Here is a 24,253-nt window from a genome sequence, read left to right as displayed (position 1 = left end):
GAATAAAGTAATTATCCCACATTGCAGATCACAATCCATTTGTAGTAGAAATGAAGTCTAGAAATTCACATCTTCCACAGAACCTGCAAGGAATGAGATATTCAAAACAACAAAGAACTTCCCTTTTGTAAATTTTCTAATTAATTTTTGTAGGTCTGTCTTTTAGATTGTAATCTCTTTGGAGCAGGGTCTGTCTTTACCTTGTACTCTATAGAATACTAAGCACATTGATTTACAAAGGGGCGAGGATATCTTAGGATGATATATTTTATTGGACCAGCTATGTAGTTAGACAAGCTTTAGACTACAAGACATGCTTTGTCAGATCAGACATTGATATCATTATTGGTTATCACATGATAAAAAAACCCCAATCTGTTTCAACTTTATTTAGTTGTAAAATTCTGAATTTAAAAAGAAAATGTTAATGTTATTTCTCAAATATAAATTAGTAGGGAAATGCTTTAAGAAGCATGTATTACAGGGGTGGCTAACCCATGGCATGGACAGCTTGTGTGTGTGGCATGCAGCAGATGAGGGAGGGGGCAGGGAACACAGTGACAGACAGAGCAGGAAGCTGAGCAACAGATCAAGCAGGGAACATATAGAGCACTAGATTGGACAAAAGAAGAGGACTGCAGTGGCACTCAGGGTGTATGGCTCACCCTGTGGCATGCCTTCCAAAAAGCTTGGCCCCCCACTGATGTACTACTTCACATATAAAACTTTATTTAAATAAAAAAGAGCAGCACAGATCTGATCATAAATAAATGGAATTGTGTGTCTTTTCGTAGAGCTAAAGGTTTTCTCTTTTTAATTTTTTTAAATTCATATTAGTTCTTTTCTCTGCCCGTAAGTTTAAGCTTACTGTTGTCTCACATGCATTGATTTGGTATTCTTGGTGTGGGTATTTTTTAAAGGAATATGCAAGACATGGCACTGCATGTTAAGCGAGGTAAAATTGATAGTATCCATGGAGGTAATTGGCACAATATGGATATTTAATTTATAAATATATATTTGTACTACAAGTATAATTATAGTATTTTATGTTATGTCAAACAAGGTATCTTAAGTGCCAGTTGTGTTGGATAGGATATCTACCATCCCTGACTTGAGGGTTTCGCAGTTTTAAAATAAAAATAAATGTTGAAGAGAGGTTCTTTTAGTTACTGGCTTTAACAAACAGATGCTATTTATAAAGGTGGCTTTATGAATTGAGAATTGTTGTACAAGAAATTGCAACTGGTAAAGCTCATTCTTATTGGCCATAGAACAGTATTTCAGTTTTTTCAGCTTTTACTCATTATCAGGTTGGTCGAATGTGAACCAGTGACACAAATGGGAAATGCTTTAAATCCTAGTTCCAAGTTTTCACTGAGTTTTTTTCTTAATTAAGACAAAGAAAACAATATCTAAATATTGTTAGAGATGCAACACAAATTGTCTAAAGAAATAAGTTCCTTGTGGGAATAATAACAAATGGATCAAGATGATAATATTAAAAATATAACAATCATGTTGAAGTCTTCATGTCTTGACATTTTGAACCCATTACCATGTTTCAGCTCTGAATATTTTTGGATTAGTTTAAGGCAGTAATTTTTAACCAGGGTGCCATGAGATCCTTTAGAAAGGTGCCATGCATATTAGTCCTGTTAAGTGTGCAAAACACCTCCACATAATTCGAAGATAAACCCAGAGATTTCAAATAGGAGTCCATAGTCTAAAAAATATTTCTGACCTGTTAAGGTCTTTCTGAATTCTTTGCAACAGAAGAATTGCTATATTAAAAAAAAAAAAAAAAGGAGAGCCAAGAGCTGGTATTTTTCAGTGGGTGCATTGAGTCTCAAAAGGTTGGAAACCACTGGCTTATAAGCAGGGATCCCCTGGTTTTCTCTCATTTAAAAAAAACCCCAATTTTCGGTTAAAATAAAGCAACTCCAAATCCACATTTTCCATGTTTTAAATTATACACCACTAATATATAGATGTATATATGGTGGTGTTTCATCTTCATCATGGAAAAATGTGGATTTGGGGTTACTTATTTTTAACCGAAAATTGGGGATTTTTTTTTTATGAGCAAGGATGCTAGTTTTCCCTGATTTAAAAAAAAAATCAAAAAAAAAAATCACAATCTCTGATTAAAAAAAATTGCAAATTGTCTGATAAACACCCCACAAATCTGTGGTTAAAATGAATGGCCTCTATCTATCTATCTATCTATCTATCTATCTATCTATCTATCTGATCAGTTGAACACAATGTTTTCTTGATATATTTACAATTTTAAAGCAATATGGATGCCTACCAGTGCCTCAATCACTATAATAAAATTAATTCCAAATACCTATACATTTTGGTATTTGATTTTGGGTATTTTATAATGGAAAATCAGAGCTCCCTCTACCTTTTTAGCTCAGAGAACACAGATTCAGGCCTCTCACTCCTGAGCCACAGCCCCCGGCCCTGCTGGTGCCCCTCACCCCTCCCCCCAGCCCTGCTGGTGCCGTTCACTCCTCCTGAACACAGCCTTCCGGTCCTGCCAGTGCCCTTTGCTCCCTCCACACATCTCCCCCCAGTGCCCCTCACTCCCTCCACAAAGCCTCCTGGCCCTGCTTATCCCTCACGCCCTCCCCCAGCCTCCCAGCTGTGGTGTTGCCCTTCACTCCTCCTAAACACAGCTTCCTGGTCCTGCTAGTGCCCTTTGCTCCCCCTACATATCCCCCTGGCCTTGCCAGTGCCCCTCACTCCCCATGCACAGTCCCCTGGCTCTGCTCATGCCCCTCACAACCTCCCCCCCACACTCCTATCAGAAGAGGTCCCCAGCTCCCAGGGCTATGGGGCCAGGGTCCCAAGTCAGCAGCTTCCTGCCCCCCGCAGCAGCACCCGAGCCCCAGCTGCCACCTGCAGGAGGTGGCAGCTGCTACAGTGGAGCGGAGTATGGAGCCCAGCTCCCTTCACCTGCTGCATGCTCTCTGCCACTTCATGCACTCCTGGGGAGCCAGAGCGGTCCCATGCCCCCCAGATTTGTGCGCAGGGAGGGCGTGGGCTGCCTGCTGCAGGCTCCAGTTCCCCACCCTGCTGCTCCCCCTGAGGCCTCCGCAGCCCAGTGGGTGCGACCCGGCACTGCAGGGCAGAGCATGTCCACACGGGGAAGCTTGTTGCTGCCGTGAGCTCTGTGCTGCCCTGGCGATGTGTTCCCGGCCTCCCTGAGAATGCACGCAATGGCAGGGAGCCGACTCAGCCCCCAGACGAGCTGCCTGTGGCCTCGTTCCATTCCCCGCTGGGGCCCAGTGGCCGTGCACTCTGTCCCTGGGCCCCAAGCCCCACATACCGCCCAGTTGGGTAACAGCCCTAACCCCAGGCCTGCCCAGCTTGCTCCCTCCCTCCCTATGGTGGCCTCAATCCCCCTCCCCCCCACCCCAGACTTTCCTGTGGAGGTTGCTCTCCAAGCTGCCTGGTGGCCACGTGCATATACATGCACGTGGCACCCCCGTCTGACCACCCTTCTGGTTCCCCCCCAGCCCCTTGCAGGCTGGAACTGTGCCAGCCTGCAGAGAGTGCTTTGCAAAAGTGCAAAATCCATGGGTTTCGCCATTACAATGAAAAATCTGCATTTTCCTCAGGTAAATAGGGAAATCCATGTTTTTCTCCATTTTCTGTGGGAAATGGAAAACCTGGTTCCCTTACGAGGCGCTCTAATACAGGGGTTCCCAACCACCTGGCCATGGTTGGACCCAGAAGGTAGTGGTTGATGAAAGTCAATTGTCATGGTGCCCTGTGACCAGTGGGGTCATAGTTTCATAGTTTTATAGTTGGTAGGGTCGGAAGGGACCTGAGCAGATCATCAAGTCCAACCCCCTGCCATGGGCAGGAATGAATGCTGGGGTCAAACGACCCCACCAAGGTGTCTACCTAGCCTCCTTTTGAAGACCCCCAGGGTAGGAGCGAGCACCACTTCCCTTGGAAGTTGGTTCCAGATCCTAACCGCCCTGAGCCTTGGGGTCCCCCAAGGCTCTGTCCTTGGACCTATATTGTTCAACCTCTTCATTAATGATGTGGACTTTGGCCAACTTGGCCAGTCCGCTTCTGACTCCAACGACACCAAATTCTGGGGTAAAGCATCCACACCTGAGGACAGGAGGGCAATCCAGGCTGACCTCAACAGGCTCAGGAAATGGGCGGATGAGAACCTCATGGTGTTTAACACCAAAATATGCAAGGTTCTCCACCTCGTGAGGAAAAACCTGCAGCATCCTTATAGGCTCAGCAGTGCTACGCTGGCTAGCACTACGGATGAAAGGGACTTGGGGGTCATGATTGACCACGGAATGAACATGAGCCTTCAATGTGATGCTGCGGCTAGTAAAGTGAGCAAAATGCTGGCTTGCATCTATAGATGCTTCTCAAGCAAATCCTGGGACGTCATTCTCCTGTTGTTCTTGGCCTTGGTGAGGCCATAGCTGGGGTACTGCATCCAGTTTTGGGCTCCACAATTCAAAAAGGATGTGGAGAATCTTGAGAGAGTCCAGAGAAGAGCCACGTGCATGATCAGAGGTCAGGAAAACAGACCTTACGATAACAGGCTGAGAGCTATGGGGCTCTTTAGCCTGGAAAAGTGCAGGCTCAGGGGTGATCTGATGGCCACCTATAAGTTTATCAAGGGTGACCACCAGTATCTGGGGGAACGTTTGTTCACCAAAGCGCCCCAAGGGATGACGAGGTCAAACGGTTATAAACTACTGCAAGACCATTTGAGGCTGGACATAAGGAAGAATTTCTTTACTGTCTGAGCCCCCGAGGTCTGGAATAGCCTGCCATCAGAGGTGGTTCAAGCACCTTCACTGAACACCTTAAAGAGAAATTTGGATGCTTATCTTGCTGGGATCTTATGACCCCAGCTGACTTCCTGCCCCTGGGGTAGGTGGCTGGACTCGATGATCTTCCGAGGTCCCTTCCAGCCCTAATGTCTATGAAATCTATGATAGGGTTGGCTGCCGGACTGGAAGTGACTGCGGACCACCAAACCGCTTACTAGAAGTGACCAGCATACTGTGGACCAGTAGCCAATCTTTTTTTATACTGAATATAAAGAAGGGTTGGCTACCGGCCCACAGTATGCTGGTCATTGCTGGTCCGCAGCTTATGGTCCTCGGCCTAAAAAGTTGGGAACCCCTGCTCTAATATACATGAGGAAAGGTGATGATACCAAGGGACCATATCCATTTTAGGATAGTCAGCACGCACTAACCATGCTTTTCTACTCCCATCAGGGAGTTATGCCAAGTACTCCAAAGGGTGTATTGTAAGAGCCAGCTATGCTGGGAAGCGTATCACATTTTTTGCATCACCCTTTGTATCATCAGAGATAGATTAGAATGTGGTAACATTACAATTATTAATTTAAAAATAGCTTTTCTTCTTCTGCCATTGCTTGCAGTAGTCATAGAAATGGAAATACTGGCCCATTAAAGGTGAAATTCACCTTTAATGTAAAAGGCTTATTAAAAGGCCTTATATCAGGGGTCCTTCTTGGGGTTCTCCAGGAAATGATATATTCACAAGTATATGTCAGACAGTTTGCTTGGTGATAGTTACCCAGGTTATCAAAACAAATGTATATATAAAATATTTAAACCATGTAAAAAAAACTTGCAATGTTTTGGTTTAACATTAATAAAACTATTAATAGTTTTACAGATTAAGGCCCCAAATAACCACTGTGATAATTTGGTTTGACTCCATATACAACACAGAACGTATGATTAATAGGAATTTAATTCTTATTTCCAGTCCAAATGGCTATGGTTGAACAAGAGCATAATTTAAACTTTCTGGTAATGAAGGATTTGCCACAAATATCCCAGTGGGAAATTATTCCATTGATTTATAATTTTACTGTTAAAATTTGCCCTTTATTTCTAGCTAGAATTTGTCTAGCCTTAATTTCTAGCTATTAGATCTTGTTAAAGGTGTACCTCTGTGTGTTAAATAAAAAGGCATACCATTATTGATTTTTTTTTTACCACTTAGATACTTACAGATTGTGATTAAATCATCTCTTAGCTTTCTCTTTACTCAGATAAATAGATTGAGCTTGTTGAGCTTGATGTAAAGCATGTAGCACAATTGTAGCACCCACAAGGGTGGGTGACTAGGGCACGTGCCATGGGTGTTGACTTGGAGGGGATGCCAGAATGGCAGCGTTCTCAGTCAAACCATGCTGTGACAGCAGTAACCAGTGCCTGGGGCACATAAGACTGAGCCCCTTTTCCTGCTTTCTGGTGCTTCGTACGCCCCCCCGCCTCTCCCTTCAGTAGAGATTTTCTAGGGCACAAAACTTGCTAGTTACGATGCTTCTGTTTTGTCAATTCTTTAGTGATTTTCAGGGCACTTCTCTCAACCTTCTCACACCAGTACCAAATAATCTCCCTTCTCAATAGTCCCCTGTTTATACACACAAACGTAACATTAGCTATTTTAGCCAGTGTTGTACTGAGAGCTCATGTTCGCTTAATACCTATATATTGTTATTTATGAAAACCCCCAAATCTTTAGAGGCACTGCCTGTCTTCTATACTGCATAGAATCGGTATAGCCTGCATTCTTTGTTCCTAGATGTAAGGCATAACTTTGCATTTGCTTATGTTAAAACTTATTATTTGATGGTGCTCAGTTTATCAAGCAATCCAGATCACTTTGCATTAGTGGCTTGTACTCTTAATTATTTACCACTCTCCCAACCTCTGTTACCTGCAATCTTCAGTGAAGACATGACTTCTGCCTGACTTGTTTTCTTCTGGAGCATTGACAATATTATACATTATAGGAGCCAGAACTGGTCCCTGTAGGACTCCAGTGGAAATACACATACTTGGTAGTGATTTTCCATTTAAATTTGCATTTTGAAACCTATCAGTCAGTCAGTTTTTAAATCATGTATTATATGCCATAATTAATTTATTATTACTCTATTAATCAAAATATTGTGTAGTATCAAGATACATCCTATACATAAACCTAAAAGACAGATCCTTTTCCCCCTATTAAGCAATTAAATATGACCTTCAATTGACGGAAAACCTGTTAATGCAAAAGAGGGTGAATGGTCCCCCTCCTTGCTGCCTTTTTCTGACTTAGTTTTAAGGCTATGATGCAAACATTAGATTCATTATTGGATATTCAGGGACCTGAATACGGTGGAATAAAAATCACAGTTAGATATTTAAGGTTGAGTAGGATCTGGCCCCAAATATATTACAGCAACACTATTATGAAGATTTTTTTTCCTTCTAAATTAGTTTTTCTTGTATTTTGCAAGTGCATGGAAAATAGCGGAACTAATAATATATTTTGCTGAATTGACCCTGCTGTCTAGCTGATAATTTAAAGAAGTGTAACAGAAACTCACAGTCTATAATCTTGCTTTCTATATTTCTGTAATGCAAACAGCAGGTCTTACGTAAGATGTTTCGAGACAAAAGCTTACAAATTGAGTAAAGTTTCCGAAGTGGAGAAGCAACAAAGATGCATGTGCCTGGTATATATTCAATAACTTACATTTGCATACATAGACTGGGTTTTGACATGTCTAACTATCTGCTTAGGCTAAATTCAATGGTCCTTCTAACTCTGCTAAAAACTGTGTGCAGTATATATATAAACAAAGAAAACATCTGCATCCAGATGTATTTTGAATGGACATGTGCCCATGTCCCAGATGCCTGCGGAGTGTTCAGGATTGAGAGTATGGTCGGGGGTAGAAAGGTAAGAAAGGTTTATCGACTTAACAAAAACACAACTACACGTCGTAACAAGACAAACAATGACAGACAAAAACAATTCGCGTCGGCAACTTATCGGCAGTCCCCTCTGATGCCTGATGCACAGCAAGTTTCTCCTTGCTATCTCCTCTATCTTCCTTCAGAATGGTTTCCAGATATTCCAGCTAATTTATAGCTTCTGAATGGTTCCGATAACGTACAAGCACTCAGATTCTTTTTACTTCAACTGTCCTTAGACTGACCAATAGCATTACAAGCCTTGCATTCCTTTGATAAGGTAATTTTAACTATGTCACAGGGCCTTACTACTTCAAGGCTTTGCTAAATTTACTAAGTCTTATTTTATACAAGGCCTTACTACATCTTAAACTTTAATTAGATTTTAGCAACAACATATAGCTTAATATCTAAACAAATGCAGAAAAACACTTGGTCTAATCTTCATAGAGCCTTCAGCAAGCACCTTTATCACACAGGCATACTTTTCAGCTGTCACATGCCCATTGTGTTAATTTTTGCCTACAAATTGATATGCCCAGAGCTGTGGGCGTGCAATTTAGACTAAATGCTGGGATCTAACTCCCTTCTGATTCTAACCCAATCCTATGATGGCTGGTGACCAAAGCAAATGATGGTTCGTGAGCCAGCCTTAAGATGTACCCATTCCATGTGAAGTCATCTCTATGATTTCTGTTCATGCAAATGAAATCAACCCAAGTGAAAAAAGTTGGAGCTCTCTCTATTCCCCCAATAAAATTTTAAATCTTGCCACTGCTGCTCTCTTCCTCCTGAAGATGCAGAGGAAGCCCATCTCTTATCCACTGCTTCCTTGAAATTGCAGTCTGGCTAGCTCCTTTATTAATTTGCTTTTGGGCTCTGGCCCTGCTCCTGAGATGAGGAAGAAGCTCTGCATTGGGATTCATATTCTGTGCTACCTGGGACAATGCTTTAATGCTAATGACAGTGAATATTATTATACTGGCACAGCAGTTACAAACAAAAGAGTGTATGCAGAGATATGACCTGTCAGTCTGATTTTTTTTTTTTTTTTACTACTAAATTCAAATTATAAATTAATCACTCATCTTATGCTTAGTTCTACCACCTTCACCTGGAAGCCAGTTAAAGCAGATGTATTAAGATCTATATTGAGGAGGAAGGAACGGAAATATCACAGTCTCTACCCTTAACTGGTATTAGTTAGGCTTATTCTGCTGTTTATAGTATCCTCTGTAACAGTACTGTTTTCTATCGTAATCCAGATATGCATCACAGTTAACATTATACTTTTCACAGATTATATAATAAACAACAAGGTTGATGAATAGCAAACTGGCTGATACAGTTCCTGCTACTGCATCACTCACTCCTTTTCTAGTTAATTCCAAATAAGTCCTTGGGAAATGGATTTAGGATGTTTGGTGGCACATTAACCTGCATGATTTGACCCTGGGGCTTAGCACCACAATTTCTCTGTGAGATTATCTCATCTTCCTTTGCCGTCCCCTTAAGGTCTGTCCTCACCCAGTCTTCCTTCTATCCAATAATTAAACTGTCACTGTTAAGAAACAAGTTATTCAGGACAGTAGATTCTATGGTGGGGCTGGTGGTGAGAACCTGATGAAATGCCTTGTAATAAAAATGGGTAGAAGAGGAATTGCTTGATTCATTGTGCAGGCCTTCAACCTAGGCAGACACCAGGCTAGGTCAGGAGCCAGCAAAGCAGTCCAGAGCAGAGGGGTTAACAGGCAGGAACCAGGAATAAGGATAGAACTAGGACCTCAGGAAGCAGGACCCAGGGATCAAGAAATAGGAACAGAAAGCAGGGACTAGGACACAACAACCAGTCAGGGGCTTACCAGAATCCAGGTAGCCAGGGTCAGTGCCAAGATTGTAGACAGGGCAGCAGCTGATCAAGACCAGAAAGTCAAAGACAGGAGCAAGACTGGAGAGTCCACAACATCCATTTGACTTCTTGGGACAAGGTCCAAGAGAAAATGGGAGGGGTTTACAGCTCTCTCATCAAGGACTTATGGCTCCCATTGGTATTTGATTTGCGGCTTGGAGGTGCTGCAGCCTAGGCCTCTGCCTTTTAGGATGTAAATATATTTTTAAAATATTTGTTTAACCTCCTCTAATTATATTGGTTAAACGATCCACCGATAACACAGTAGCTACTCAGGCTCCTGGATGAACTTTGACTGGGGGAACTGGGAGAGAGAAGCCCAGCCAAACAACACATTCCAGTGAAGCCCTGCATTGGGAGGGAGGGAGCAGCACCTGTGAACAAGCACCTAATTGCTTAACTGATGAGTTATTAAGCTGTAGCTTTTTCCTCTTAGGCTAGTCCCCCTTGCCCCTCCCTCTCCCCATCCCTCTCTCTCCTGATTCTTGCTGGAGCACTCCCTTCCCCGCTTTTCTACCAGACTGTGCCCACCAGGAGCTAAAGGATAATTGGTAAACTAACCAGTTATCACTCACTTATGGGTTAAATGATTAATGAATAATCATTAATGAATAATCATTTAACCACCATTAATGATTAATCATTTAACCTTTCACATCCCTACTGCTTGTAGGCATGGAAGATCCTGGTTCATCTCCTGGGCATCCTGACAGTTGTTGCCATCCTTTGCCTTGCAATACTGGGTTTGTAGAAGCTTGATGTGCTCCCTAGACCAGTGGTTTTCAATCTCTTTTGATTTGTGGGCCCCTAAATATTTTTGAATGGAGGTGTAGACCCCTTTGAATTGTAAGTGTAGATATTCACTTACTTTTGATTGATCATGGTCTTCTTTTGCGGACCCATTAGACCTAGGGCACAGCTCCCTGTTGAAACTCATAGTGCTTTGCAGGAAGCGCTAGGAGTTGCAACGATCCCCAAGATCAAACAGAATTTTGCTGTTGGGTTTGAGAGTTGGAAGTTCCAGCTGTTTGCTGAGAGCCTGCAGCCCAGTCTCTGCAGCAATGCCACTCTTGGGGTTCCCTAGCCAGTGCTGGAGCATGGGACAGGTGGATTGGAGCCCCCACACTAATGTTACATAAACATAGTTATATTTAACTGCCTCAAGTAAATCTTTTAACATTTACTCTTTATGTTTAAAAGTCCCAGTGTGCTTGCATAAAATAATCACCTACTGTATGTTTGAATTTTAATGAGTTTTTGAGTCAATATATTACATGTGTGTGACAAATGAAATAATGTTATATAGAGCACACTTTGATCAAATGATATTATCATTTATTTGGTATTGGGGAGAGAGACCTAGATCACTCATCTTCCACTGACTAACTTGTTATATATTAATTTTGGGTGGCCCCTGGAGATGTTAACCCCTGGATTGTCCATATGTTAACATAGGGGTGGGCAAAATGGCCAATCCGGCTGGCATCCAGACTCCATTTCCTAGCAGCCCCTGCCCTCATAGCTTGGGCCGGTCTCCGTGGAGACCCCAGCCACACCTAGACAGGAAAGCTCAGGCTGGGGTTGCCATGAAGCCCAGCCTCAGCACACAGCAGAGCAGCATAGGGAGCTGCTCTGGAGCCGCTGGAACTTGGGATGAGGGCAGCTTGCTCCGGAGCCAGGGCAGAGCCGCAACCTGCACCCTGCATGCTCCAGGCAGGGGCGCACAAGCAGGAGATCATGGCTCTGCCCGGGCTCCAGCTGGGAAATGGAGTCCACAGCCACCCGGATCCAACCCACGGGTCGAACTTTGCTTGTTCCTGCGTTAACACCTTTAAGTGGTTTAAAGCATTTGTTATACAGCTCAAAGTTATGCCGCTCCAGGGCAGGATTATCTCTTGAGCCTCATAACCCAGCTCCTCTTCCATTTCGGTGTGGCCACTCCCCACAAATGTGCTGCTCAAATTGAAGGTGTGATTGCAAGCTAGCACTAAGCCTATTAACATTTGTACAGCTCACAGTGTAACGTGTAACAATGCCCTCTGTCAGTTAACAGAGGAAAGTGTTTAATCGACAGCACTATCAAGAGAATAGATGGAACTGAATATGAGTTGTTATTCAACCTCTTAAACCATGTTTACAATAAAAAACACATTACCAGTGTAGCTATACCACTATATTATACTACCAGTGTGCTCTTGACATGGATGCAGCTTAAATAATGGCCTTTTAGTGGTGTAGCTTATTCAGGTACTTCCACATGGAGCGGGATCATGACCCTGAATAACATTGTTCCAGCAGCAAAAGTCTATGGGGTAGATCTGGCCTTACTTGGAAAGAGAAGGTCAAAATATATAACCACCAGTTATATAAATACCTTTGTCATTTGGTGTGATGGTGGCAAGGGGGGGTTGGCTTGTTTTTGTTTTATTTTTGTTATTTTTATTCTGTTTCTAAACTGAAGAACATTTGAAAATAAAGGCTATCTTAGAAAGAATCCAATTCCAGTTGCAGGCATTTGATTTGTGGGATTCTGTTAATCTGACTAATTCACTTTTTTTTTGCATTTGTTTTATTTTGAAAAGCTTTTTTGTTAAGCTCTGCTGATGCCATAAATGGAACAGTTAACTGGAAGACTAAGCAAGCCAACAGTTTTCTTATCAGCAGAATAAAGGCTGTTGAGAAGAATGGTGAGTTTAGGTTGTAAATATAAATCCCATTGTGGGTTCAGTCAACATGTGCTTTCAATATTACTTTTGCTTTTTCAGTCATATGCTTATTTTATTATTAAGTTGATACCTTGAGGTAAGTAATTCTGAAAAAAGTCCAATAGTTTTCTAATCCTCTAAACCTTTGGATTTCTGTGTGTCAGTTTCCCACATTTTTTCCTTTTGCGGCTTATGGCTTTGCTTAAAATAATGGCTGTATGTATAACTCACTATTGCATATTTTCCTGTCACTGCTGGTTGCTTGAAAATATCTTTGCAGTGTGCTTAATGCAATAACTTATAACTCTTAAAATATTTTAAATATTAAAATATGTTTCCATGTTTCTAGATAGAAAAAATAAATGCTTTTGCATTCACATGAATACTACTATAGTTGAATTTTACTGCAATCAGTAGACATCTGAGACAATGTTAAGTGGCTTAGAAAGCATTTGGTTTTGTTTGCAGCGCTAGTCGTTGCCAGGATCCATATATATTGCTAGGAAAGGTGGAGTTTCCCCCTCTCACATCCAGCAAGCTGCAGGTCTGCCACCAGCCTGGTGGAACCTCTGAAGTCTGTGGGAGATGAGAATCATACACATTTTTCCTTTCTATCAGCTCTTGTCTCTGACAGTTTACAACCTGGCCTCTCTGATAGAGAAACTCACATTACCTGACTGTCCCCAGGATCTGTTAGGTTGGGATTGAATTATTTTGCCTGGAGTTAGTGGTAAATGTTTTTTTTATCCCTCCTACCTCTGTCGCCAGCCTGTTTACTTCTTTCCCAAGTATGCATGATTTCCAGCTCTTTCAGGCATTAGATCCTAGAATCCACAGAAAAGCTTTCATGGTGTTTTTCAAGCAAGGAGTGTAGTGGGAAAACTAATTTATGCTAAGGCTGTTGGCCATAGTCTAGGCCTTTCCAGAACTAAGCAATAAATTGTACAGTGCCTTATAAGGCAGTGGGAAAAAGTGAGCGCAGTGACTGGTATGGTGGGTGAACCAGGTATATCAGTTTCCCTAAAAGGCAACAAAACCAAAAACTGAATAGGATTGGAATACCTTATCTAAAAAGATGAGATAAGGAACTTGAGGACTGGACAATTTGAGATGAGACAGTCACAAAAGTAATGGACAAACAAAGACATGCTGTGTGTTTGTGCTGTTACTCTTGGGAGTCGGGGGGCAGTCATGGAATTTCTGCTTGAACTGCAGGAAAACCAGAAACATCTCACACACCAACGGAGGATGCGAGGCTGGTACCACCAAAGGTCACTCCTATAACGTCTAAAAAAAGCCACGTGTTTGCATATTGCAGGGAAGATACTTGTAATAGTGCTTAGGGGTTACTATTGAAGTTCACTTGATACTGAATCAGACGAAGAGCCGTATCAATCCTTGGGGGTCTCTGGCAAAAAAGAATCCTACTGCAACAAGGCGTAAGAGAAACAATTCAGTGAATGTAAGTAATTTTTTTGTGTGCTAGAGTACTTATTCTGTGCCATGTGACCATTAATAAAGGAATTTAAATACTCTTTTGTAGAAGGTAGAGATTTTATTCCATTTTCCATAAAATGGTGTCACAGACACCATTGATAATATTTGGCAATCTGGTTTATGGGAATAACATTTAGGAGTCAATGAGCATGTTCAATTTTGTACCTCAACATTGTAGGTCACTTGCATGCTCCTTTATAGACTCACTCAGAGATTATTGAGGAGACAGAATTGGGGTTAGGAAGAAAAGTTTTCCCCAGGTTGGATTAGCAAGGATTGGATTTTTTTGCCGTTCGCTGTAAAATAAGGCATGGACTTCTTCCTGTGAACTTCTGAGCGTATATTAATCAACTCCTTCTCCATCATTGCTGTAGCAGGGCATTGTCAATACCACAGTTTCCCCTACTTTTTGCTTGTGGCACATTTATAGGTTGTTTTTGGTTTGTAATGTATTTTGGGGTTGTAGTGGGTAAGAAGCTAAAGTGGACAAGTATCAGGACCCTTGAGAAGCAGCCCCTTGGCTGGAGACTACTCCTTTGGGAGATTTTGTAGCACTCTAGCCAGGGGGTTGTCACTTTGTAGTACTGCAAATGAACATGCATCCCTAACATGTCTACATGGAGGCTAAAACTCTACCCTTCAGTGCCACACCTAGGCTAAGAAACTAAAATTGTTTTGGATACTGCTGTTTATCACTACTGAAACCAGGGCTTTCATTTAATACAGAACGATTAATGCTTGCTTAAATAAGTTAATTAATCAGAATATGAGAGTTAACATTTTAACCTGCCCCCCATTTTCCCACTGTAGACAAATATTATCTTTACTTTAGTCATAGGCTAAATTCTAAAGCTGTTCTTGGCATGTACAATTTGTTCTTACCAAGTTTAATCAGATTAGTTTTAACTGATTCATTTGAAAATTATTTTGAACTTCCTTCTACTTCCACTAGTCTCCCAGGAAAAACCACAAGTGTACAGATGTTCTGGATTGTTGTCCCAGAGCAAAAGTGCCTGCTCTGGGAGAAAAACAACCTGGGAACAACCAGAGTTAAATCACTCCTGGGAGAGTTTCTTCTCGGATAGTGAATGTCTGTTTCCTTCTAAGACAAGCCACAGCACAGTCCTCCAGCATCGCAGTGTGCTTTGCTCCTGCTCCCCACAAAGCCCCAGGGAGACATTATGTTGCTTGGGACTCTACTGATGCAGCTGAGCAGGATGTAAACACCCCCCCTTCCCAATTCCTAAATTGTTCTGCAGGGACACATACTCACCCTGAGCAGTCTCTGTCAGCCAGTCAGGACTGCCCAATGCATTACTGCCATCTGTCTCCAGACAGACATAGGATGTATGGAGAGCACACTGTGCATGTGTGCGCACCAGGGGCCTCCTGGCTGCACAAGTATCAGCACTACAGGCTCTCTGCTCTTCAGGGGCTCAGCATTCGAATATTGGTTCAGAGTCTAAGTTATTTTTTTTACCAGGAAAATAAGCCTGAGAGAATTCTCCCATATCATTTGAACATGTGTACATAGTGGGTTGCTTACCTCAACAACAGGATATGCCCCATTACCAGGAATACCTTAGGCTGTATATTTGGCAGTACCCAGCGGACCTGTGTAAGACATAATACATACGTAGGTTAGAGAAATAATTTTTCTGCAGAAATTGCCCACTGTAGTCTCTTTATTACTAATCTTCTATAGCTATTCTTGTAGAGAAAATAGAGCCTAGCTTTTCATTGTTTCTCCTGTTTGAAAATGATTTTTAGTTAAGTGCCCTGAAAATAATTATTTTTCTCTTTTGATATCTGATACACCTTCATATATAGTCATCATGTATTTCTTACCTTTTGGATTCTGTGAATTTCATTTTTAAATTATGTTTTCAGCTCTTTTGCTAGAATTCTATATGAATTTATATTTGGTTCCTTGAGAATTATACAGTTCATACACAAAAGGGAGTGAAAGACTATTGGATTACTAAGGCAAGATGGTGGGTATACTTAGCAATTTTGACTATATACAGCAAGTAATTCTAGGTTAGTTTAGTGAAATGAAAACTAAAATATATTAATAATTATTAGTTTACTAACACAGATAAGGCTATTCATAAAATATATTTACATTTTAAGACCATTTACATTTATTTTTATTCCTACTGATAAATTATTGTAGGGTCTAGTTGTTTAGTACAGTATAAAAAAATAACATTCACAATGGGAAAAAGCAGTAATTATAACCACATTAACATATAAATAAGGAAAAGGATCATGAGTATTATTGATTTTGATAGTTTTTTTACTGTCAATAGGTGGGTAGTAGATATTTAGTAAGATACATGGTAAGGTATTCATCTTGAATGTCTCTCTTAGTAGACTACTCTTTTCACTGAGCTAGTGATATTTAATGGAAATTTTCTTGCACTGAAATCTGCTCAATAATATATGTGGGGCTTAAAAATATTAATCCTGGAAAGCCTGATTCAAAATATCCTGTGCAAAGAATGGAATAGTGATTATAGCACTGTGTTGTGAGCACAAATCAGGTGACAAGTCTGGCATAGTGAAAGACTAAAAAAGAAATCTTGCCAGATTGGATGGCATCAGCAACGTGGGCTTGATCTTAATAGTATGTTAAGGCGGAGCACTGTTCTGTGGAGCTCAGCATGGTGAGTCCATCAGTGAAGATACGTGTTGTATCTGATATTACACGCACACACACAGCTGCTATGTAGCAGAGGTAGCTGTCATACATCCAATTCCACAGTGGGCAGAAGGACCATAATAATGGATGGAGTTGGGATATTGGGCCACACTTCGTGCAGATTTGTGAAATGGGGGCCAGTGGGTAGTCCATTAAAGATACTAACTACGTATGTAGGGAACATATATAAAAAAGAAGCGGTAGCTGCACCAAAATCTTCGGTGTTCTAAACCAGTGTTCCCAAATTTCTGATGCCTGGGGCACACTTTTCTCCTGGATTAAAATTGGCGGCACACTTCACTCTTACACCTGAACAGGTATACAGATGTATATTTTTCAAAACATATAACATATTCTAATACCTTGCCAGAAGAAATAATACCAGTGCTGAGATGTATTGTCAAAAAATGACACCAAATATATCTTGCTTTAAGCAAAGGATTAGTTTCTATACCAGTGGTTCTCAACCTTTTAAGCCTAAGGCACCCCTCCGTAACTTTCTGAATTTCATTTTTCAGTTGAAAATCATGGAGATAGATCTAAATTCAGAAAAGATAAGGAAGGGGGGCCTCAAGGCTAAAAAGCTGAGAATCACTGAATTGGCTGGTGCTATTTAGGGGTGGGGTGGGGGGAGGGCAGGACCTCACCCTGCTGTGCTGTGTTCTTTCCACTGTCTGCCCCATTCTGATGCCTGGTCTGTACCACAGGGACAAGAGTGCTGAGGCTGTTCCTGCAAGGTCTTACACACTAGCAACCACCCCTGTGGTCCCTCCTGTTGACCTGGGAGGTGTGGAAGGAACAAGCTGGGCTGCAGGGTGGAACTTTGTTTATGTGTCTGCCCAGCCACACTCTCGCACCAGAGTGTGCTGCTGAGAGCATGGTTGGGGCAGGGCGGGGGAAACTGGCATAGCTTCTACCTGGCTAGGAGAGGGTGGGGAAAGGCAGCAGCAGTCCTCAGGAGCAGTTATAGGTGCCAATGAAGTAGCTGGGGCTGGTGCAGGATGGGGCAGGGAAGCATTTACCTCATACAGGGAGATCGTGGCACATCCTTTGGGAATCACTAGCCTAAACATCACTTTCCCTTCCAGAGAAAGATCATCTCTAAAGGTTGTCCAGCTCTACTGTCCCTACCTCAGCCAGATGGCTTGTTTTATTTGTATCGGTTTGGTCTTCAAATAGTAAATTTACTTTAGAAAACTATAGAAAGGATATTATAATCAATATGACACATTGTAGATCATGCATTTATAATAAGAATAAATACAAAGTTCAGATGATGCTAAGAAACAGATTTGTAAAATGGAGGATAGTAGTGTTGGAGCGATGTTGTCACCATGATGATTCAGGAAACATGAGAAGGAGTTTTGTGGGTGACAGCTTTTATTGGATCAGTTGCATAGCTTGGATCGATTTAGATGAGCTTTTAAATACAGTGCATTATTCTCCAGTCTGAGGAGAAAGCAGACATAGCAAGGCCTAAAAGTCTGTAGGGTTATGAAATTGGAGAAGAAAAAAATTCTGAGGGGTAACTGGCAGACAAAATAAGATAGCTTAATTAGTGGAAGCTCAAGACCTTTTATAAGGGAACACCCATGGTGTTATCACCCATGGTATGAAGAAAGATTAGCAGGATTCTGGTAGATTATAGTGATCTGTGAAGTCCATGTCTTTGTTCAGTCCTTGGTTTTTAGGGTACAGCCAGTTTAGGAATTTTAGTTTCTAGGCTGACCTTTTGAAGGGGTTTTGTAAATTTCCCTTGAGCCTGAGGATAGTGAAGTCAGAAAATGAATGGTTGTTTTGTAAAAAGTCTCCTCCTATATGTGTTTCTGTCCTCAATCTTTTTTCCTGTGATCATTAATTACCATGTGTAGTTTTAGTTTTGTTTCACCCACATAGTTTGCATGAGAGCATTTGGTACACTGGATGACCTATATAACATTTTGGCATAGATGTGCGGAATCCATGGAATCTGGTGGGGTTGTTGTAAGAAGTGTTGTTTGTTGTAGCAGTGGAGAGCTATTGACATGATTTGCAGCTAATGTTACAGAAAAGCCACAACCTCTCTGAAGTTTTCTCATCACTGTGTGGAATTTGCTTTTCATGATGAGTTGTGCAAGGTTAGGGGGTTGTTTGAAAGCCAAGAGTAGGGGAGGAAGAGTGGAAATATTTCTCTCAAGGTCTCAGTTTTTCCAAATATATGCTATAATTGCTTGATGAGTCATTTTATCACTTCAAATGTGGGGTGACCGTAGGTGACCACCGAGGGCATGCAGTGATGGGGTTTTTTTTTGTATTGTAGCAGGTACCATGCAGTAGCATGGCATTTGGGTGGCTGTTAGAAAGATATGGTCTATTTCTCTGTTGAAATGTCCTTGTTATATAAAGACAGATTTAAGGCTGGCAAAGTGGGTATTATGAGTATTCTCTTTGGAGCAGATGCAGTGGTACCTGAGGCCTGGCAGTAGGTTACAGGGTTGGGGTTTTTTTGGTGTATTTGGAATGATTGTTGGTTTGGGACACAAGTCTATGGTGGTCTGTGGGTTTTTTGTATACAGGTTTCCCCTACTTTATGCTGTATATGCATTCGTGGAAAGTGGCACATAACTCTAATTTGCATAAAGGGAACCCACTTTACAATGTAACCTATAGGGATACATTCCAAAACCTCAACTGTACTGACCGCAGATCCATTTCTACCACTTCTACAAGACAATTTTGGTACTCAGCAACAGCAGACAGTACACACAAGCACAGGGCACTATCATAATGGGGATGGCACTACAAAAACACAGGTTGCAGACAACGAGTGAAGAGCACAGATCCACACAGGAGACTGTATTTGGTGTGCGTCACTCCCACAATGTACTGCACAAAGGAGCTGACTGGGCTTCCACCACACCAATTGCATAAGAGTGAATTTACCTCACATATAATGAATTTTTGGTATAAAAAGGGTCATCACATAAGAGTGAATTTGCACATACAGAACCTGCATAAAGCAAGGGAAACCTGTATAGTGGTTTGTAGGGTGCCATCCCAGATGCAGATAATAGTGTCTAGAAAGTTGATGTTAAGGTAGGAACACTCCAGAGAGAATTGGATTGAAAGTTAACACGTGTTACATTTGTGTTGGAAGTCAGTTAGTGAGTCTAGGTGTTTGGTTAAGATGATGAAAATATCAGCTGTGTAACTCAGGTGGAATAGTGGTTTAGTGCAGTTTTCTAAGAATTCCTCCTGCAGATGGCTCATGAAGAGGGTGGTATATTGGTTGGGGACATCTTTGTGCACATAACTGTACCCGTAGGTTGGAGGAAGTGTCCATTGTTGAAAGTGAACTTGTAGGTAAGGAAGTAGATGATTTGTCAACATGTTGCAAATCTGAGTGTAGTCCATGTTGTTATAAGTATTTTAGGAAGGCAGCTGTGCCTTCATGGTGCAGGATGTTAGTGTATAGGTTGGTGATATCCATGGTTGTAAGTGTGGCCTTCTCAGGGAGATGGTTGATGTTCCAGATCTTGTTGAGGAAGTCTATTGCATCTTGTAGGAAACCTGCTCTTTGACTGACAAGTGGTTTCAGGATGGTTTGTATGAATCCTCATAGCTTTTCCGTGATGGTACCACAGTTGGATATGATGGCTCTGCCAGGGTCACTTTGTTTGTGAATTTTGGGAGCATAAAAAATGTTCCTGGGGTAGGAGAGTAGGGGATTAGTGGAAGTAGATTTTCCTGAAGCTGGTGTGGGAAGAATTTAATAATATTTTCCTGTTCCAGATCAAATACTGTTGTGGCATCCTCCCCAAGTTATTTATAGGTATTGTTATCAGAATTGTCTGTTAGCATCATTGATGTAGACTTGGTGGTTGAGGATGCTTATAGGTCCTCCTTTGCCTGCTGGTTTGATTACTATTTTGTTTCTAGACTTTAAGGACCTCGTGGCTTTTCTCTCTGAGGGTGATGGTTTTGGCTTTTGTCAAGAATGTCACTATTAGACATTCTTGACATTCAGCTTTCTGTCTAAAACAGTTGATGTAGTAGTCCGTTGTGCACTTCTGTCTGCTGGAAGTGTCCAGTCTGATTTTGTTGTTGTTGTTTGCCTTATTTAGGAGTGCTCAACCCCAAACCTGTGGGCCAGATTCAGCCCAAGGAGCTGTGTGATCCGGCCTGTAGGGCTCCCCAGAAGCCCGGAAATTTGGTGGAGGGGAGGGAAGGAAAGATAGGGTGGTGGTAATTAATGCTGTCACCACTTCCTCACTGCCATATTGGGAACTGTGGGCCAGAGGCTGGGGCTGGGACCAGGTGTGATCCAGCAGGCATGGGGCTGCAGCCAGGGGCCAATCCAATGTGCATGGGACTGGGGTCAGGGCCAGGGCCAGAGCTAGAGTCGAGCCTGACTCTGGCATGCATGTGGGCAGGGCCATGACCTAATCCATTGTGCAAGGGGCTGGAGTCAGGGCCAGGGCTGAAGCCCAATCCACTGCACATGGGGCTATGGCTGGGGCCAGAAATGGGGCCTGTTTTGGCTCACAGAGTGCTGCGGCCAGGGCTTCATCCAGTGCATGCGGGGCTAGGACCAGAGCCAAGTCAAGGGCCTGATCTGGTGCACATGGGGCCAGGTCTAGAACCAAGACCAAGGCCAGGGTTTGGGCCCAATCCAATGCATCCAGGGCTAGAGCCAGCACAGGGCAAGGGCCAGGACTGGGGCCTAATCGAGCATGATCAGGGGCGAGGCTAAGGCAGCAAGCCCCGTCTGACATGGGACTGGGGCTAGGGCCAGAGCTGGGCCATGGTTGCAATACAGTGTTGCAGACCAGGGCCTAATCTGGCATGCTTCAAATTGGACTCTGGTCCCATGCATGCTGGATCAGGCTTGCAGACCAACCCAGCACCAGGCACTTGGCCCATATGGCCAAAGTTGAACACCCCAGTCTTATCTGTTATGTAAGAAGGTGGTCAGAGGTGGTTCAGCTCTTGTTGCGGAAGTATTCTTTCAAAGAAATTCTGCTGAAGAATTCTTTTAATTTTGCTGTTGGATCTTAAGGACCACATAGTTTTTCTCTCTGAGGAAGAGAGGTTGAGGTGGTGTTGGCTTTTGTTGAGAATTTTACTGTTAAATGAAGGAGGGTAGTAAACTAGAAGCAGCAAATTTGAAATAGCTCTTGTTTAGGCATCCATAAACAAGGGTTTATTCATCCTTCTGGCCGCAGCATCATACTCCAAGGCCGTATTCATCTACTACTACTACCTATCATGACTCCCAATTTTTCAGAGTCTGTGCTTCTGAGGACAGAGATTTTCCAATCTGTAAATGTTATCTACAGTCTTTACTCCTGTATCAAAGATCTCACATTTGGAACAGAAATTAATATAATTAGCTTGGGGACAGCCTACCAAACAATCCAGATCACTCTGCATCAGTGACCTGTACTTTTCATTATCATCAACTCCTCAGTTTTTCTGTCATTTACAAATTTTATCAGTAAGTATTTTTATTCTTCCAGGGCACTGCTAAAAATATTAAATAGTTTAGAGTCAAGAACTGATTTCTGCAGAATCCAGTTAGAAAAACATCTCCATTCAAGCATGATTTTCCATTTAGTGACATTTTGAACCAGCTAGTTAATTCTAGTTCATTTAATACGTGCCATATTAATTTGTAGCAGTCTAGTTTCTTAATCAAAATATTTTGTAGAACCACATAAAATGCCTTATATCAAAGTAAAAGAAATCAACTCTATTACCTTTCTCAACCAAACATCAAATATTAAATAAAAAGATATCGAAAGTGTTTGATGAAAGGTATCTTCCTTAAACTTACAGTGATTGTCATGAATTATATTACACTGAATTAATTCTGTATTAATTGAATCCTGATGCAGTTAATCCATTGTTGTGCTAGGGGTAAAAGTCAGGCTTACAGGCCTATAATTACCCAGGTTGTTCCTGTTTCCTGCTTAAATTTTTGGCAAAACATGAGCTTTCTTTCCATTCTCTGGAACTTCTCCAGTGTTATTGAAAATCCACATTAATAATTTAGAGCCAAATTTTTTAAACTCAAATGCAGGTTATTTAGACCTGCTGATTTAAAAAAGCTCTGCCTTTATCAGTATTTAATACACTCGGTTACGCTTGAGAAATATTTCATCATCATCCTATATAACTACAACATATGGCTTTTAAAAAATATATAGAACAGAAATATAAATTAGAACTTTGGTGATTTTTGCTTATTATTGACAAGCCAAGTCTAATATTTCCTTTTAGGAATGGAAAGATACCATTGTTAATATTCCCTTTTTCCTAATATATTTGAAAAACTCCTCCTTTCACAGTTAAAGTTTTCCTTGCTTACAAAAGGTTTTTTTTGTCACTAATCATTTATGTGTAATTATTTTGGGAAGTTTATATAGTCCACTTTATTACTTGTGTTCCTTATTATTTATTGTTAGTCATATGGGGAAAATTAGATCAGTTATTTCATATGATATGGTGTCATTAGTATGTGGAATAACATAAATAAACAAGTTATCAAAACTACTCATTGGCTTCTTTGTTATTTATTATTATAATAAATATCAATGCACATTTGATATACTTAAAATGGTCTGATTTTATTCACTGGAATTGCGGACAAGAGTTGTAGGATCTGTGAAGGATAGAGAGTGAATCTGTTCTGCATTCTGTTCTTAAACCCTGCACAACCTTTTTAAAAAAACGTATTAACAGGTATCTAATAAATGTTGCTTCCTTTTTCGCAGAAATGAAAAATTCCATTGAAATGCATGCTATATTATCTAGAGCATGTCTCACTTTTTGCTTTTTCTGTCCCTTATCTTTCCCTCTGCTTTTCAGTGTACACGATTCTCTCTAAGGTGCACTCAGATCGGAATGTATATCCTTCGGCTGGAGTTCTTTTTGTTCATGTTTTGGAGAGAGAGTACTTTAAGGGGGAGTTTCCTCCTTATCCAAAGCCTGGTATGGGATGCTTAGATCTTCTGTATTATAGAAAAATATTTTTATTTTTAAGTTCAAGATTTCAAATGTATTTTGAATGCTTTATAATACTGTACTTATATATATAAAAAACAACATTTTTAATGGCTTTTGAGTCTGTTCAGATAAAGTAAGCAGATAATCTGAAATTTTTTCAATCTTAAGATTTACTAGCATTGTGTGAAAAGAAGTGCATACTGCTGTACGTGTTGAATAGCGAAGTTATGTGGGTGTGACCCTTTTCTTTGCTATCTGATTCAGTGTAATAACTGGTAAAAAGATCCCACGTTATGGTGATTCTGTAAAAATGTCACCATTTGAACATTATTTATCTTTCATATTAAACACACATTAATAGTCAGAGGCCTTGGACAGATGTTATATCTGTTTGAATTTTCAGGAATTTCTCCGTAGTCATATGTAATATAGGTTAGAAATAGGAGTGGTCAGACAAAGCAGATCAGTTGTGCTGGGATGTGCCCTGGCACAACTGATTCACTCCATCGAGCAAAACAAGTCTTTTACTGTCCCACCCTTTGATGCTGCAGGACGTGGGTGATGTTCTCCTAGGCTTTAAAAGGCCCAGATCTGTACTCCATGGGAATTTCTGCATGGGATTGGGCCCCTCAAGCCATGGGAGCTCCTGTCCAGCTTTCCCTGC

The 24,253-nt window shown here is 41.4% G+C and overlaps 1 protein-coding gene and 1 long non-coding RNA gene across 17 annotated transcripts in view; one reads left to right on the top strand and one right to left on the bottom strand.

Annotated features, from left to right (window-relative positions):
• SGCE (sarcoglycan epsilon) overlaps positions 1-24,253 on the top strand; it is a 77,003-nt gene that overhangs the window by 5,616 nt on the left and 47,134 nt on the right. For 8 of the 12 annotated variants that reach the window (XM_025206793.1, XM_025206791.1, XM_025206787.1 and 5 more), the window contains 2 exons: positions 12,279-12,383; positions 23,452-23,574. In XM_025206793.1, the coding sequence (XP_025062578.1) occupies positions 12,279-12,383; positions 23,452-23,574 (228 nt within the window). Of the gene's footprint in view, positions 1-12,276; positions 12,384-13,616; positions 13,864-23,451; positions 23,575-24,253 lie in introns of those variants that run through there. The other 4 variants (XM_025206797.1, XM_025206796.1, XM_025206795.1 and 1 more) reach the window with 2 other exon arrangements.
• LOC112550646 overlaps positions 1-24,253 on the bottom strand; it is a 125,065-nt gene that overhangs the window by 60,444 nt on the left and 40,368 nt on the right. For all 5 annotated transcript variants that reach the window (XR_003094578.1, XR_003094577.1, XR_003094575.1 and 2 more), the window contains one exon: positions 15,445-15,512. This is a non-coding gene — a long non-coding RNA (uncharacterized LOC112550646). The remainder of the gene's footprint in view (positions 1-15,444; positions 15,513-24,253) is intronic.

This window comes from Alligator sinensis, unplaced genomic scaffold (assembly GCF_000455745.1).
Source record: "Alligator sinensis unplaced genomic scaffold, ASM45574v1 scaffold436_1, whole genome shotgun sequence".
Lineage (NCBI taxonomy): Eukaryota > Metazoa > Chordata > Crocodylia > Alligatoridae > Alligator > Alligator sinensis.
This window is presented reverse-complemented; position numbering and strand designations above follow the sequence as displayed.